Raw genomic sequence first — 17,857 nt, 5'->3', positions numbered from 1 at the left:
TCGAAAGGCAATCAGGCATAAATTCTTCCTGAGGTGAGAAAGAAGCAAAGGTACCGGCTGCTGGGGTCAGGGCCACCTCACACGCGTGGCTCTAGGCAGGAGCACAAATGGAACCACTGGGGAAAGTAGGACTCCAGCAGAAACGAAGGCGCAAGGCCGAATCCCTAAGGTCCAACGAGCTAGCAGTCAGTTGACAGGGTTTCTAACGAAAACGCGGCATGCGTTTACCAAACCTAGGGTGGTTTTATTTCAGAAGTAGGAACTCTTTCCACGAGAGCACCAAGTTGAGAAGTTCAGTTCTCAGGCCGCGTGGACCTGACAGCTCTCAGAAGCTCCAGGCCTCGCTGGGTGGGGCGGGTAGCGGCCGCCGCTGCCTCAGCAGCCCTGGTCCCGGCAGAGCAGGGCTGGCGAGGCCGCTGCTGCCGCCGTCGGGGCCGCCGGCCCTCCACACTCGTTGAGACGCCGGCGCGGGGACCTTCGTGCCCCCTCTAGGGACTGGCGCCGCGTCCAGGTGGCCGAGCCTGCGCTGCTGGAGGAGGCGCCTCCGCGCCGGCCTCACCCCGGGGCCGGCAGGGGGCGAAGGCGGAGCTGGAAGGTCGCCGCCGGGCCCCGGGGGACCGGCTCCCGCGCTTCCTCCCGCGCCCCCCGCACAGTGCTCATGCGCACGGCCCAGCCTTTATAGCGGCCGCGGGGGCCTTGCCTTCCGCACTCGGGCGCAGCCGGGTGGATCTCGAGCAGGTGCGGAGCCCCGGGCGGAGGGCGCGGGTGCGAGGGATCCCTGACGCCTCTGTCCCTGTTTCTTTGTCACTCCCAGCCTGTCTGTCGTCGTTTTGGCGCCCCCGCCTCCCCGCGGTGCGGGGTTGCACACCGATCCTGGGCTTGGCTCGATTTGCCGCCGAGGCGCCTCCCAGACCTAGAGGGGCGCTGGCCTGGAGCAGCGGGTCGTCTGTGTCCTCTCTCCTCTGTGCCGCGCCCGGGGGTCCGAAGGGTGCGGGGCTCTGAGGAGGTGACGCGCCGGGCCTCCCGCACCCTGGCCTTGCCCGCATTCTCCCTCTCTCCCAGGTGTGAGCAGCCTATCAGTCACCATGTCCGCCGCCTGGATCCCGGCTCTCGGCCTCGGTGGGTGCGCGCCCCTCACGACCCCGGCCCCTTGCTCCGCTGGGTGGAGGCTGGAGCCAGCCCTCACGCTTCTCTCTTCGCAGGTGTGTGTCTGCTGCTGCTGCCGGGGCCCGCGGGCAGCGAGGGAGCCGGTGAGTGGGGGAGCTGGGGTGCGTCCAGGCGGTCGCAGGGGCTGAGCACCAGCGGGTACAAGCGGGACTCAGATCCAGTCCCTTGGGCCTCAGCCCGACCGCCTGAGGAGGAAGGCGCGAAGGTTGGAGCCGCGGCGTGGCGCGCCCGCGTTAACCCCTGCAGCCGATCTGCTCTTGCTCACCTGTTTCTCCCATGGTAGGGGGCCCCTGGGGTCCAGTGGGGGGACGTTCTCCCAGAGCACTAGGAAGAAGGCCTCCTCCAGGCCCACCCACAGCCCCAGACCCCGGGCCCGCTGAGCGTCGGCAGCAGGAGGTCGAGGAAGGAGGACTCCTTGAGCCTCACCGAGGAGCGCACCAGTCCTGGGCTCTGCTGCGTTTGGGGGTGGAGAAGAAGCCGCCCAGACCCGACTTCAGGTTGCCGTAGCCGAGAGAGAGGGAGGCGAACGTCGCTGTCCCACCTTGTTTGACTCGCTAGCTATGTTTCTAGGTGTAACCCCTATAATCAGAAGCACTCGCGGTCTCACTCTACACGCGAGAGAGTTTAAAAAGTTTGTACCACGTGTAGAGGTCCGGGTATGGGTGTGTGGTTTGGTGTATTTTCCACAGTGTAAAAGGCAACGCTTTCCTAAGAGCTACCGTTTGTTTTCCTTGAAAGCAGGAATGAGGGTTAAGTATCCCTCATGGCTGTATTTCTCCCGCTCTACTTAACAAAAGTCAGTGTTCGCAACTAAAGGCGGTCGGTCTTGGCACCGGATTCCGATGCCGCCCCCATCTCAGCGGAAAATGGGAGGAAGGATTAAGGCTGTTTGATGATAGGTATGAGGCTGTTTAGGGGTAAGGATTTTAACCTCTCGGCTCTCTAGACTGCTTCAGAGCTAAGAAATGGGCATTGCGCCTGCATCCTTCCTTCTCTTCCATGGAATGTAAGGTACCTGTCACCACAAAGGGCACAGAGGAGGGTGCTTGTCACAGGCAAGGTACTCAGTTGGACAGTATGGCCAGAAAGTATTCCTTTGCCTTGGAAAAAAAGGTTTTTAAAATTAATATATGTTTTAAAAAGGTTTGGATAACTACAACTTCCCATGTTTGAAAAATAGCATTTAATAACATTAATCTCAATTTAGTATCGACAGTAAATTCACAAATTAACATGTTGTATTATGTTATCTTGTTACTTGTTGCCAAGAGCTTGTCTCTTCCTAGCATCATTTATAGTAAAAACTGATTCTTTGTTAGGTTGACAGTGTAAAACTTGAGAATATTAACAGTGCTTTCTAAAAATGCATCCGCTGCTTGATAAATCTCTCTGGACAGATCTGGAGCAGAAATAATCAGGTTCAATTAAGATAAAAATGCTGTATTCTGAAGGGATTCACTTTTCTGTTTTCTGTCCTTCGGGAGTTGTAGAATGTTGTTTGGGCAAATTAACCCCACGGCTTTAATTTTCTCATCTATAAAATGAACAATCGAGTTAGATAACTTTCTGTGAATCTAAGCATCTTTTTGTTGGCTTCCTTAATGTGTGAGTTTAAGGATCTGCATTTGTAGGCTAACTAGGATAAATGGTCCTATGAAGGAAAGGATGGCTTTGATTTGTGCACATGTCTATGAAAATGTTCCACAAAGGCTCAATCCAGATTTACTATCTTTACCTCAAGCAACTGTGTACATAGCGTCATCAAAGTTGAGATTAAAAAAAAATTTTTTGTCTTCTGGAGACAAGATCTTATTCTGTAACCCAGGATGGAGTGCAGTGATGCAATCATAGCTCATTGCAAGCTCGAACTCCTTGGCTCAAGCAATCCTCCCACCTCAGCCTCTCCAGTGGCGGAGAGTACAGGCATGCAACACCACGTGTGGCCATTTAAAAAAAAATTTTTTTTTTAGAAGAGATGAGGTCTTGTTATGTTGTCCAGACTGGTCTTGAGCTCCTGGACTCAAGCAAATCCTCTTGTCTTGGCCTGCTAAAGTGCTGGGATTATAGGCATGAGTCACCACGCCCAGCCAAGATTTTTTATATTTCTATAATTAATAAGTATTAAATGACTTTTATTTTCTAGTTCAGATATAGTTCCAATTATGTATTCCAACCTGGTTAAGAACTGAGAAGCCAGGCACAGTGGCACACCTGTAATCCCAGCTACTAGGGAGTTGGAGGTGGCTCACTTGAGCTCGGGAATTTGAGCCTAGCTTGGGCAACTTGGCGAGTCCCCATTTCAAAAACAAAAACAAAATAAAAACCCAGAACTTTCACATTAGACTTTTATAGTGGCTGGGGACTATATTAAATTGGAAAACAACCCTGTGGCTTGCCAAAATCTGGAATGGTATGGAAAGGTATATAAGTCAATAGTCATAACTAGAAGTGTAGAAATTAGGGAAGTAAAACTTAAATCTCACACTGTAGTCTCCCCACCACTATGCCCCAAGAAGTCCTAAGAATGCTTACAATATTATCTCCTTTTTCTTCAGCTCCCATTGCTATCACATGTTTTACCAGAGGCTTGGACATCAGGAAAGAGAAAGCAGATGTCCTCTGCCCAGGGGGCTGCCCTCTTGAGGAATTCTCTGTGTATGGGAACATAGTATATGCTTCTGTATCGAGCATATGTGGGGCTGCTGTCCACAGGTAAGCCCAAACACACCAGGGTGGGAGAGAAATGCAAACGTGATTATTTCCTTTCCTGCTTTACGCATCTGGATCCCTTTCCTCCCTGCATTCTTTCTTTTGTTGCCATTGTGGCCACAGAAAATGGATATATTTTCATGGTTCTCCTGAATATACTTGAAACACCAAATACACATGGAAAGCTTTCTGACAAAAGGCAAATAGCATTACCTCTTGATGGCTAGATTGCTATGATTCCAAAACATTCCTAATCATGTGATATATTACTGAGTTATTACTATGTGCCACCTATTGTTTTAACTTCCACCACAACTCTACAAGGTAGGTAGAATTTTACTCCAGTTACAGATGAAGAAACTGAACTCAGAGAGTTGTCAAGTATCTTGCCCAAGGTGACTATTGTTAGCAAGTGCCATGCTATCCTGCAGTAGAATAGATAGTATAATACTTCTAAAAAAATTCAGTCCAAGGGTATGTAGCTAAAGTGAGTATCTTAGGAAAATTGTTTGGTGCTCTGAATTTCTAAGTTGTGGGTAACGGGATATTACAAATGTGTTCTTATCAATACTTAAGAAGTTCAACAGCACAAAACCATTTTTTTCCAGGCAAATTTTGTTCTTGTGTAAGCAAGTTTTTAAAAGGCTAGCAGCAGCTGGGAGTGGTGGCTCACGCCTGTAATCCCACCACTTTGGGAGGCTGAGGCGGACGGATCACTTGAGGTCAGGAGTTCGAGACCTAGCCAACATGGTGAAACCCTGTCTCTACTAAAAATACAAAAATTAGCCAGGTATGGTGGTGCATGCCTGTAATCCCAGCTACTTGGGAGGCTGAGGCAGGAGAATCACTTGAATCTTGGAGGTGGAGGTTGCAGTGAGCCGAGATCGCGCCACTGCACTCCATCCTGGGCTACAGAGCAAGACGCCATCAAATAAATAAATAAATAAAGCAGAATCTTTAGATGACTTCCCTGATGAGCTATTTTCTTGATTAATCAAAGCAATAGATACAACATGGCACTATAAGTCAGTGGGATGCCCTGAAAAAGTGTGGATAGCATCTCAGCTGCTATTCTTGTGTTACAGGGGAGTAATCAGCAACTCAGGGGGACCTGTACGAGTCTATAGCCTACCTGGTCGAGAAAACTATTCCTCAGTAGATGCCAATGGCATCCAGTCTCAAATGCTTTCTAGATGGTCTGCTTCTTTCACAGTAACTAGTAGGTATAATTATTGTTCTCATTCTGTAATATTCTCCCACCCCCCAAACGTTTTCTGCTTTTTTTAGCTCAGCCTCTTTAACCTTGATGGAAAAACCTGTGATCAAGACTAAAGCTGACCTATAGAGGTAAACTGTAGGTTAGACTGAGGGGTCAAGTACCCACTGAAGTCAAATTCGGGTGAATAGAAGACAATCTTACTGGCAGATGATGGCAATAGAAACTTGAATTATTTGCAGTCAGAATGCCCGGACACTTACCAAGGAACTGAAAAACTACTAAATACATTTTTGATGATCCTTTGAAGATATAATGGATAAGCATTTTGGTTCTCTGAAACTAGCATGCAGCAGGATGTTTGTAACTACAATCACCATTACCCTATTACATTTGTCATTGTAGAGAGCTCTAAATTAGATTCATAATACTTTGGTAAAGAAGGAAAAGGAAAAAAATAAGCTTATTTTTATTTTAACAGAAGGCAAAAGTAGTACACAGGAGGCCACAGGACAAGCAGTGTCCACAGCACATCCACCAACAGGTATGAACTATGAAACCTATCTCCTAGTTGCCCGGCACAGCATTTGGAAGTTATGAATAAACGTGTTGTTGGTAGAAGCTTTTCTTAAAGAAATTTGATATTAAAGAGAAACAAAGCAAATACCTTAAGTTTACTGGTATATTACATATGGAAACATTCATTATGTGTATATTTTAAAGACAGGGTCTCACTCTGTTGCTCAGGCTGGAGTACAGTGGTGCAATCATAGCTCACTGCAGCCTTAAACTCCTAGGCTCAAGCAGTCTTCTCACCTTGGCCTCCTGAGTAGGTGGTACTACAGGCACATGCCACCACACCCAGCCAATTTTTTTTTATTTATTTTTTTTATTTTTATTTTTTTAGACAGGTCTAGCTATGATGCCCAGGCTGGTTTTGAACTCCTGACCTCAGGCAGTCCTCCCACTTCAGCCTCCCAAAGTTCAGGGATTACAGGCATGAGCCACTGCACCCAGCCTAATAATTCTCTAAAAGTCCTATTTTCTCCCAGATTTGATAAACCACACCTAAGAACTGGTCAAAGTACCATGAACTAGTTCCATTTGCTTCATTAAATTCCTTTAATTACTGCACTGTCATGTGACTAAAAGGAATGTGTGTCTATTGTAAGAAATAGCCAGGGATCCCCTTTTGTATGACGATGGCAGTTTTAAAGTCAAAGATATTAAGAACATTAGGATTTAATGTTGAGTTCCTGCCTCACCTGTGGGTTTGGGGTATCAAAGTCCTGGATTAGGGCATATCAAATATGTAGGCCTACATACTGATTTGTTTATTTGTTGGGTCATTGCTTTCCCTAGTCCAGAAAATCCTGAGGAAATTAATTTTTTTAAAAAAGTCCTTTCAAGAATGGCACTCTGTTGTTATGAGCTTCTCCCCATGTGGGTTTCTTGCTATGTAACTGTCTTCCTTTTGTTAATGCCAAGTGCATCTTTTATTTCAGGTAAACGACTAAAGAAAACACCCGAGAAGAAAACTGGCAATAAAGGTAAGAATCAAGATCTTCATTTGGGAAGGTAGCATTTTCCCTCCCTCCTCTTGAGACTGCTAATGAGGAGACTGGTTTGGTTGTTCGCAGATTGTAAAGCAGACATTGCATTTCTGATTGATGGAAGCTTTAATATTGGGCAGCGCCGATTTAATTTACAGAAGAATTTTGTTGGAAAAGTGGCTCTAATGTTGGGAATTGGAACAGAAGGACCACATGTGGGCCTTGTTCAAGCCAGGTACCAACCTTGTTAAAATGGGAGATTTAAAAAAAAAAATTACTTTGTAATTGACACATAATAAGTATATATACTTATGGGGTACATAGTGATGTTTTCATACATACAATGTATAGTGGTCAAATCAGAGTAATTAGCATATCCATCACCTCACACATTGATCATTTCTTTGTGTTGGATACATTCAAAATCAAATGAGGCCAGGTGCAGTGGCTCACGCCTGTAATTCCAGCACTTTGGAGGCCAAGTGGGTGTGTGGATCACCTGAGGTCAGGAGTTCAAAACCAGTCTGGCCAACATGTGAAACACCGTCTCTACTAAAAATACAAAAATTAGCCAGATGTGGTGGCATGCACCTGTAATCCTAGCTACTTGGGAGGCTGAGGCAGGAGAATCACTTGGACTCGGGAGGCAGAGGTTGCAATGAGCCGAGATTGCACCACTGCACTCCAGCCTGGGCAACAGTGAGACTATGTCAAAAAAAAAAAAAAAAAAAAAAAAATCAAATGAGAGGAGATTTGAATGAGTCTTGAATGATGACAAATGATCAGTTCTTTTAGTGGGTACATGTCAGTTCAGTATAAACATTTGAGTTATGGACACACTGGGTTCCCAAACTGTAAGTTCAGGATCTAAGACTGCCTGGGCAGACTGAGTAGATCTGAGTGCCTCCTTTTTGGAATAAAAGAATTTAGAAAACTGTGTGCTATCTATATAAGAACCAGAAGGTAGACTGGAGAGTCCTGTTGCTTACACAAGTCACCTCTGCTTATCTACTCTGCTCAATTCCTAATTTCTCTCTTCTGAAGGAAGAAGCAGTGATATGTCTATTCCACCTCCCTGTTCTGTTATTCTTTTTAGCTCTTTCCATATTCTCTTGGTTGGTGATCTGAAGCACGACCTTTCTATTTTATTCATTTAAAAATATTTATTAATTGCTGGCCAGGTGCGGTGGCTCACGCCTGTAATCCCAGCACTTTGGGAGGCCGAGGCGGGTGGATCACGGGGTCAGGAGATTGAGACCATCCTGGCTAACACGGGGAAACCCCGTCTCTACTAAAAATACAAAAAAAAAAATTAGCCGGGCGTGGTGGCAGGCGCCTGTAGTCCCAGCTACTCGGGAGGCTGAGGCAGGAGAATGGCGTGAACCCAGGAGGTGGAGCTTGCAGTGAGCCAAGATCGCGCCACTGCACTCCAGCCTGGGCAACAGAGCAAGACTCTGTTTCAAAAAATAAAAATAAAAATAAAAATATATATATTTATTTATTTATTGCTTTTAGAAATAGAATATGCTCATTATAGAAAGCTTGAAAATACATAAAGAAATGCTCTAAATCATATGCCCTAGAGATAATCACTATAAATTTTTTTTTTTTTTTTTTTGAGACGGAGTTTTGCTCTGTCACCGAGGCTGGAATGCAATGGCACGATCTTTGTTCACTACAACCTCTGCCTCCTGGATTTAAGCGATTCTCCTGCCTCAGCCTCCTGAGTAGCTGGGATCACAGGTGTGCACTACTACGCCTGGCTAATTTTTGTATTTTTAGTAGAGACAAGGTTTCACCATGTTGGCCAGCCTGGTCTCGAGCTCCTGACCTCAGGTGATCCACCTGCCTCGGCCTCCCAAAGTGCTAGGATTACAGGTGTGAGCTACCACACCTGGCCCCTTCAGTATTTTAAGGAAATATCTGACTGTATTATTTTTTAAAAGCTCAGACTATTAAAAATGCCCTGCATCCTGTTTTTTTCATCCTTTAGTATTTTTAGCATTTTCTCATATCACAAATATTCATCAAAAATATTTCATAATATTCCTTTGCATGATTAGTCATTCTTTTTATTATTTCTTCACTACATTACACACTACACTGTGATGAACATCCTTATATCATCTTTGTGCCCATCTCTGATTATTTCATCAGGTTAGATTTCTAAAAGTGAGGTTCTGACTTAAAGCCTCTGATATAAATAGTGAAATTGAGCCATGCACAGTGGCTCATGCCTGTAGTGCCAGCTGCTCAGGAGGCTGAGGTGTGAGGATCTCTCAAGCCCAGGAGTTCAAAGCTGCAGTGAGCTATGATGGCACCACTCTACTCCAGCCTGGACAACAGAGCAAGACCCCATCTCTAAAAAAACAAATAAATAAATAGCGAAATTGCTTCCTAGAAAGGTGAAGTAGTTTAAACTACTGTCAGCAGTGTGTAAGGTTGTATAAACAGTGCTATTACAAATATTAATTTCCATTTCATTTCTGTTATTTTTTACAAGTGGCTCTGCTCTTAGATTAGATAGAATTTTTTTGGCATGAGAAGAAAATTTAACTGTTCTAACATAATTTAACCATTTGTCTCTCACCCTTAAAAAAAATGTGTTCCTTGTTTCATTGACTTATGGTACACATTTATACCTGAGTTTGAGCAAGTCTATTTCTTTGATTCATATGCTAATCCTTACATATTTTTTCTACACTGCTTTGATTATCACAGTTTTATTGCACATTTTAACATCCCATGAGGCAAATTCCCCTGCAGTACTTTTTGTCTTATACTTTTTTCTGACTACTTTGACCCAATTCTTTTTGAAGATGAATTCTTCATTACCTTGTAGACTCATACAAAGTTTTGTAGTTTTTCTGTTTTACAAAGACCATTAGAATAGGTAAACCATGTCAAGTTTATATGTAAGTCAAAGAACAGAATATATCAAGGATACAAAAATGAGACTAATTTCATAAGTCATAATCTGGATAGTTGAAAAGTGACCACAAGTGAAAAGGTTTTCAACCCATGAAATCTGATTTTATGACCCAATATTCCATCAGGTATGTATGCAGAAATACAGTCAGTGTTCTACTTCTCCCTCAAAAAATCTTGAATAAAATGGCTACTGATAATGCTAAGATCTTAAATTTTGCACTATGAAATACTGACTCATCTAGAAACTAAACACAACAGATTGTGCTGTGGTTGTTTATACTCAAAACGGTCTCTGCTGAACACAGAGTAGTTATATAAAAGTGAGCTGAAATTCCTTTAATATTAAATATAGGAAATGAGATCTCAAAACTCTTACAATACACATAATTTTAAGGTCCACAAATGTCATTGTCATTATAAGAAAAACTCAATATTGTAACTTTATAATTCATTTCACCTTTGTCCCTTTAAAAAAATGTTGACTCACATCAATGAAATTGTTTCTCCTGAACAGAGAGATCTGAGTTAATAGATCCACACTACTTAGAGCCTCTGGGGTCCCACACTGGAACAGACCCTAGTCTCATACCCAGCCACTTCCTAATTTAGTTTAGCTACCTGGTGCCCAACTCTGCGGACTTCTGTTAAACCCGAGGCTTTGAGCCAAGCCCGATTTCAAGTTCTCCGTATAGTTTAGGCATGGACTTTGCAGCCAGACAACTTGAACTTAAAATGCAGCTGTGTTTCATCAGGCAAACTCCCTAAATGCTCTGAGACTCAGTTTCTTCATTTACATAATTGGGATAATTCCAACCTTGTAGAGCTATGATGAAATGAGGTTTTACATGTGTTATGCTTTTGGCTTATTACCCAGAATATAATAAATCCTCAATATGGCAATTATTTGTTACACCTCTGAAATATCTCCAATAATTCAAGTAAGGATGCAATGCCTCAGTTGACTATGTACTATGGAATTAAGAAAGAAACTTGTGTGTTGTCTGGTTTTAAAACCGTTTTTTAAGGCATGTAATGTTGCTTATTTTACCTTTTTAATTCTCCCTGAATAACATTTTCTTTCTTCCACTCAGTGAACATCCCAAAATAGAATTTTATTTGAAAAACTTTACATCAGCCAAAGATGTTTTGTTTGCCATAAAGGAAGTAGGTTTCAGAGGGGGTAATTCCAATACAGGTAAGTAAACTTTGATACCTGGGATGTAACATAGGAGAGGGTTATCAGTGATCAGACATGTAAAACAGTATTATGCTATTTTATATGAGCAGATGTGAAATCCTCCTGGAACTGAAATCTTGGCTAGGTCTGCATTTGATCATCTGAGATAAATTTTCAATTTATAATGGAAGTATACCAAAGTGTTGATATTTCTTATTTTAAAAAATATAAAGCATGGTGATTTAGAATTCTCATACGTTGGATTGACTAGATATAACATTGGAGAAGTATCTCTTTGTAATGCTAAAAAGAAGTGAAAATCAACAGACTTATCTAATGAATGCAGATGTGGCAGAAAGAATGAGTAGCACTACTGTTGACTCTGAAGAGAGACTTCTTAGAGGTACTAATCAGTCACCAAAGGGCTACATAGAGAGCACATGCACGGAAGTGGGAATCAGTTTTGTGTTTCTAACTGGCCATTGATGTGGGGTAAACAAATGTGAGGCTTCTAGGAGGTGGAGGGGGAACTAATATGGCTTGTGAAGATAAATAGGCCTGGTAGATAATTAAACTTTCCCAGCTGATGCATCTGTTACAGAACTGGGTTCTATATAATTCTTTTTTTGTGTGCCCCGCCCCACTGCCAGTTCTATATATAATTCTTAAACTTTGCAGCATCAAATGCTACAGGGAAACAGAAATGTGGTTTGAGCAGTGGTAAAGGCTACTTGTTTGCTTCTTTTTCAAATTTAGGAAAAGCCTTGAAGCATACTGCTCAGAAATTCTTCACAGTAGATGCTGGAGTAAGAAAAGGGATCCCCAAAGTGGTGGTGGTATTTATTGATGGTTGGCCTTCTGATGACATCGAGGAAGCAGGCATTGTGGCCAGAGAGTTTGGTGTCAATGTATTTATAGTTTCTGTGGCCAAGCCTATCCCTGAAGAACTGGGGATGGTTCAGGATGTCACATTTGTTGACAAGGTAAAGTGGTGAGGGTTATCTTCTGTTACAGTGATGGGTATTCCATTTTGGACCTCTAAGTGCAGTGCTGACTGCCTGTTATCTAGATTAACTTGAAACATTCAGGATTTTCCAGTTTTTAAGAAGAAACAACTTTTGATCCTTTTGGATATCTTTTATGTGTCTCCCCCATTAGGCTGTCTGTCGGAATAATGGCTTCTTCTCTTACCACATGCCCAACTGGTTTGGCACCACAAAATACGTAAAGCCTCTGGTACAGAAGCTGTGCACTCATGAACAAATGATGTGCAGCAAGACCTGTTATAACTCAGTGAACATTGCCTTTCTAATTGATGGCTCCAGCAGTGTTGGAGATAGCAATTTCCGCCTCATGCTTGAATTTGTTTCCAACATAGCCAAGACTTTTGAAATCTCGGACATTGGTGCCAAGATAGCTGCTGTACAGTTTACTTATGATCAGCGCACGGAGTTCAGTTTCACTGACTATAGCACCAAAGAGAATGTCCTAGCTGTTATCAGAAACATCCGCTATATGAGTGGTGGAACAGCTACTGGTGATGCCATTTCCTTTACTGTTAGAAATGTGTTTGGCCCTATAAGGGAGAGCCCCAACAAGAACTTCCTAGTAATTGTCACAGATGGGCAGTCCTATGATGATGTCCAAGGCCCTGCAGCTGCTGCACATGATGCAGGTAAGGTCCTTGTTCTTTATAGGAGAAGGGAACAGAAAAAACGGTTCAGTGAATTTAGGAGTAAATAAAAATTTAAGCATTTATTTCATTAAACAAACACCTGTGGCTTTACCCAATATTAACTGTTAAAGCAGCCCTACTCATCTCATTCTACAGATAAGGAAGCAAACTTCCTGGAAATGACATTTCTAGTAAGTGGCAAGGCCAAGATCCAAACCCAGGCATTCTGGCTCCAGAGTGCACATTCCTAACCACTGTATTGTTGAGAGAATTGCCATGAGAACCATGTCACATTAAGGAAATGTGCTTATACATATACAATTAAGGTGCTCATATTTAGCTCAAACTTGGACTATATCTCCAAATAGCCAGCTTATAACCTACCATGAATCTGCCATTCAGTAATTTATCCTAACTTTCTTGTGTATGAAACAGGTAATTGCTCTGTCACCAGGCTGGAGTGCAGTGGCATGATCAGAGCTCACTACAACCTCCAACTATTGGGGCTCAAGCAATCCTCCTGTGTCAGCCTTCCAAATAGCTAGGACGACAGGCACATGCCACTGCCCCTGGCTAATTTTTAATTTTTTTTTTTTGTAGAGACGGGGGTCTCACTTTGTTGCCCAGGCTGGTCTCAAACTCCTGGGCTCAAGCGATCCTTACACCTTGGCCTCCCAAAGTGCTGGGATTACAGGCATAAGCCACCGCACCCAACCCTAACTTTTATTTTAGTCAAGTTTTGTCTGGCATGAGTTTCCTAAGATAAGGTGTCCCATAGACTTTACCTATCCCATCAAAATTTCCTTGGCCAGGTGCAGTGGCTCACATCTGTAATTCAGCACTTTGGGAGGCTGAGGTGGGCTGGATCACCTGAGGTCAGGAGTTCAAGACCAGCCAGGCCAACATGGTAAAACCCAGTCTCTACTAAAAATACAAAAATTAGCCGGGTGTGGTAACATACACCTGTAATCCCAGCTACTCAGGAGGCTGAGGCACGAGAATCACTTGAACCCAGGAGGCAGAGGTTGCAGTGAACCGAGATCATGCCATTGTACTGCAGCCTGGGCGACAGAGTGAGACTCTGTCTCAAAAAGAAAAACAAAAAACAAAAAACTTTCCCCCCCCACCCCGCTTAAGATAATAAAAACACACTCTGGTGTTATAAAAGGGTATAAGAAGGGTTTTTTTCTTCCTCACCCCAGCCTTAATATTACTTTTGGCACAGGCCTCGTTCCTGAAGACATTAACGTAATGTGTTAGAGATCAAATAGGCCAACAAAAAGCTAAGATTCCCTTTCTGAGGATATAACTGAGTGACAGGAGGGAAGAATCAATGGACTTGCTTTTTTTAATACTCTTCTGTACCTCATTTTCCCTACTTAATTCCTAATGACATAACCTTTTTCCTTTCTACACATTAGTACCTCTGCCAATGTACTCACATATTTTTACAGATACTGATGAAAGATTACTCTTAAAACAGAGAACACATGCAATTTAAGTTCCACATCTAGCTTGTAAAAAGTATTTTTTATACATCAGCAACTAACCTGTGAAGTAAAGACCTGTTTACTATCATATTCCTTAATACTTAGCTTACTGAACTTATAGTTAACAGGATTGTATTCAGGCTATAAAGTGATTAGGTTGATTAAAGTTCAGGAGGCTGGACTACACCAATATTGATTCGTGAAAATTATCCCTTAGTGATATTGAAAGTTGCAAAAGCCAGAAAATAGGGTAGGATTTTAGGGGTAGATCACAACAGTTTTTATTTTCAGGATCTTGCTCTGTCACCCAGGCTGGAGTACAGTGGTGTGATTATTTTTTTTTTAACTGTAATTATATGCTGGGCTTGAGCTAAACAATCTGAACTAGAATGTAGAACTGAAAAGAAGTGAGGAAAACTGAGGGGGAGGAAAAAAATATTTTGACTTTTTTTTTTTTTAACCAGGGAGTGAGAGTCAGGAAAAGGAGACTGGAACAATTGGAAATTGTTCCAAGTAGCTTTTACATCATCTAAACCTGCTGCGTATCTTAGGTATTTACCACTCTGAGCACTGTATACCACTAGAAGGGGAATGAAACCTTAGATCTGTAGAGGAAAACTATTACAGAAACTCCAAAAGTTATAGAAAATTGCACCCAGCATTAGATAGATGGTACTCTACACTAAGAATCTGCTAAATGAGGCCAGGTGTCGTGGCTTACGCCTGTAATCCCAGCACTTTGGGGGGCCGAGGCAGATGGATCGCTTGAGCCCTGGAGTTCGAGATGAGACCAGCCTGAACAACATGGTGAAACCCCATCTCTACAAAGAAATTTAAAAATTAGCTGGGCTTAGTGACATGCGCCTGTAGTCCCAGCTACTTGAGGATGGGGGTGCTGAGGAGGATCGTTTGAGCCCAGGAAGTTGAGGCTGCAGTGAGCCTTGATTGTACCATTGCACTCCAGCATGGGCAAAAGAGCCAGACCCTGTCTGAGAAAAAAAAAAAAAAAAGATTAAATGAAAACTTCTACAATTGGGATTGGGGTGAATCCAACTAATGTATTATTACCCTAAATGTACAGTTGTACTAAAAGCCTTCTAGTAACTAAAGTGAATGGAAATAGAATACCTCAATGAAACTGGAAGAAATTACTCCAGTTTCATAAGATCCCTCTTGGGCAGTACTTTTTAGTCACTAGTTTTGCTTTGGGATTATAGGCTGACATTTTCTGATTATTAGACAGTTTGCCAATATAAAGATTGAAATGGAAGAGGATTTTTCATTATCAGAGGACTAGTCACCATTCCTCAAACAATGCAACCTTTGAACACTTTTGCTATTTACTTATCCCATCTCTTGTGCCATTCTTCCTTGCTTTAATGGATTGTGACTGACTCCAGTATACTGTTTGATGCAGGCCAACCTCATACGGAAAATTTTCACCATCTGCATTTACTGTAGGATTTTAAAAAAGATACTGTGGATCAGGTTAAAAGTTTTCTTCTATTCCTAGTTTATAGGTGTGTTCTGTCATTTATGGATATTGAACTTTATCAAATTATTTCTTATCAGTGATGACTTACCTGTTAATGTGGTGAATTACAGATATAGCAGAGTTTCTGGTTTGGACGACTCTTTTGCCACTCTCGTCACAATGACTGTGAAAACTTAATTTGTTCAGGGGATTTAATTGTCCAGAAATTAGTAAGCAGTTTTCGCTGCAACTATGTAACAGTGTATGGAAAACATATAGACATAATTCCATATATTAGCTAGACCTGATTTTCAATTCACTTTAAAATGTTTTCATTGTAGGAATCACTATCTTCTCTGTTGGTGTGGCTTGGGCACCCCTGGATGACCTGAAAGATATGGCTTCTAAACCGAAGGAGTCTCATGCTTTCTTCACAAGAGAGTTCACAGGATTAGAACCAATTGTTTCTGATGTCATCAGAGGCATTTGTAGAGATTTCTTAGAATCCCAGCAATAATGGTAACATTTTGACAACTGAAAGAAAAAGTACAAGGGGATCCAGTGTATAAATTGTATTCTCATAATACTGAAATGCTTTAGCATACTAGAATCAGATATAAAACTATTAAGTATGTCAACAGCCATTTAGGCAAATAAGCACTCCTTTAAAGCCGCTGCCTTCTGGTTACAATTTACAGTGTACTTTGTTAAAAACACTGCTGAGGCTTCATAATCATGGCTCTTAGAAACTCAGGAAAGAGGAGATAATGTGGATTAAAACCTTAAGAGTTCTAACCATGCCTACTAAATGTACAGATATGCAAATTCCATAGCTCAATAAAAGAATCTGATACTTAGACCAAAAGCAACATTCGTTCTCTAACCATTCTGTATTGATTATATAAGCAAAATGAAAAGAGAAACTTAAATGAACACAGCTCTTTAACATGGTTCAGGTATACATATTTTGACCCAAGTGGATATTTTCTTAAAACCAACCAATAATAGCTAGCTATTACTGCAGACTATAAAATCTGGATATAGAAAGGAGACCTGTATCAAACTGCTTTTGTAGTGTGTTTTCATAACAACTTATGACTAAAAATATCACACTGAATAAGAGAGCAGGATTGCCAGGTATTTTTCTATTTCTCTCCTTAATTTTATATGTATATAGATATATTTGGCTTATATTCCAAGTCACCTAAGTACTTAAAAGTTAAGTTGGTAAAGTATTTACTGACTGCTTATAAACATTTAAAGAAAAAGACATTTCAAATAACTGCAGAAAAAATATTGTAGTTTGAATATTTAAGCAATAAAACTGCTAGTGAGTTATTGTAAGCTGGCTTACTTTTATTACTGCAAGTGTCTCCCCTGAGGATATGGTAAAAATTCATGTGGAAAGACCAATCTGAATTGTTTTTTAAATCATGTAATAATACCAAGAATATTTTTTCTTTGATTCAATTATTTATTGAGGCCAAGCACAGTGGCTCATGCCTGTAATCCCAGCACTTTGGGAGGCTGAAGCAGGAGGACTGCTTGAGGCCAAGAATTCAAGACCAGCCTGGGCAACATAGTGAGAACCCCGACTCTATAAAAAAGAAAAAAAAATTAGCTGGGTGGGATGGTGCATGCCTGTAGTCTGAGCTACTCGGGAGGCTGAGGTGGGAGGACTGCTTGAGCCGAGGAGGTCAAGGCTACAGTGAGCCATGATCACACCACTGCACTCCAGCTTGGGTGACAGAGCAAGACCCTATCTCCAAAATAAAAAAAAAAATAAAAAGACCCAAGTTTATTGAATACCTACTGTCCTAGGCATTATACACAGCCACTACCTGATTAAACAGTATAAGATATTTTTGAGTACTTGCTTCACCAGAAATGTTTTGTAACTGACATCACTTTTTACTTAAAAATGCTTGTGAAGTTGGTTCCTATGAAAGGAGAACATCAGGACTCCATTAATGTGACTTAGATGATTCGCTTACCAAGGCCTCTCCCAAAAGACAGAGGTGCTCTATCATCCCACCTTGTCTGTCTTTTCTAAAGATAGGTCCTATCTCCTCCTCTCATCCACCTAAGCCCCCTGAAAAAGGTGTTAACTGGTTAGAATAATATACTCCGGTAAATCTTTTGAGTCTTACAATTTTATACCCTGCATAAGAGGAATAAAAGGACTACATGCAGGGAGAAACAAACTGGAATTGACTTTTTCACTACATAAAAATTTAAATTTGAAAATAGAGTTTGAGAAGACAACCTCCCCTTTTATAAAATGCTTCAAACATGACTGAACCATGTAACAGGGATAATTTTAATTAAACATCATAAAAACTGGGTTTAGCATAGTATGATTTTTCCCCAGTAAGTAGACCAAAAACTCTCAGCTAGGAGTACAACCCCTTGGAAAATTAAGCTCTAATGAAAACCCAGCTACCACTCATTAGCCCTTTTAAGAA

At 41.9% G+C, this 17,857-nt stretch overlaps 1 protein-coding gene across 1 annotated transcript; it reads left to right on the top strand.

Annotated features, from left to right (window-relative positions):
- The first annotated feature begins 593 nt into the window (after positions 1-593).
- Positions 594-16,736, top strand: COCH (cochlin). Its single transcript, XM_004055047.5, has 12 exons — positions 594-738; positions 1,063-1,119; positions 1,203-1,250; positions 3,723-3,879; positions 4,962-5,095; positions 5,574-5,636; positions 6,598-6,642; positions 6,733-6,880; positions 10,668-10,771; positions 11,510-11,736; positions 11,912-12,428; positions 15,734-16,736. Exons 2-12 carry the CDS (start codon positions 1,086-1,088, stop codon positions 15,907-15,909), a joined length of 1,653 nt encoding a protein of 550 aa, XP_004055095.1. The 5' UTR covers positions 594-738; positions 1,063-1,085; the 3' UTR covers positions 15,910-16,736.
- Positions 16,737-17,857: the final 1,121 nt, after the last annotated feature.

This window comes from Gorilla gorilla, chromosome 15, assembly GCF_029281585.2.
Source record: "Gorilla gorilla gorilla isolate KB3781 chromosome 15, NHGRI_mGorGor1-v2.1_pri, whole genome shotgun sequence".
NCBI classification, from domain to species: Eukaryota; Metazoa; Chordata; class Mammalia; order Primates; family Hominidae; genus Gorilla; species Gorilla gorilla.
This window is presented reverse-complemented; position numbering and strand designations above follow the sequence as displayed.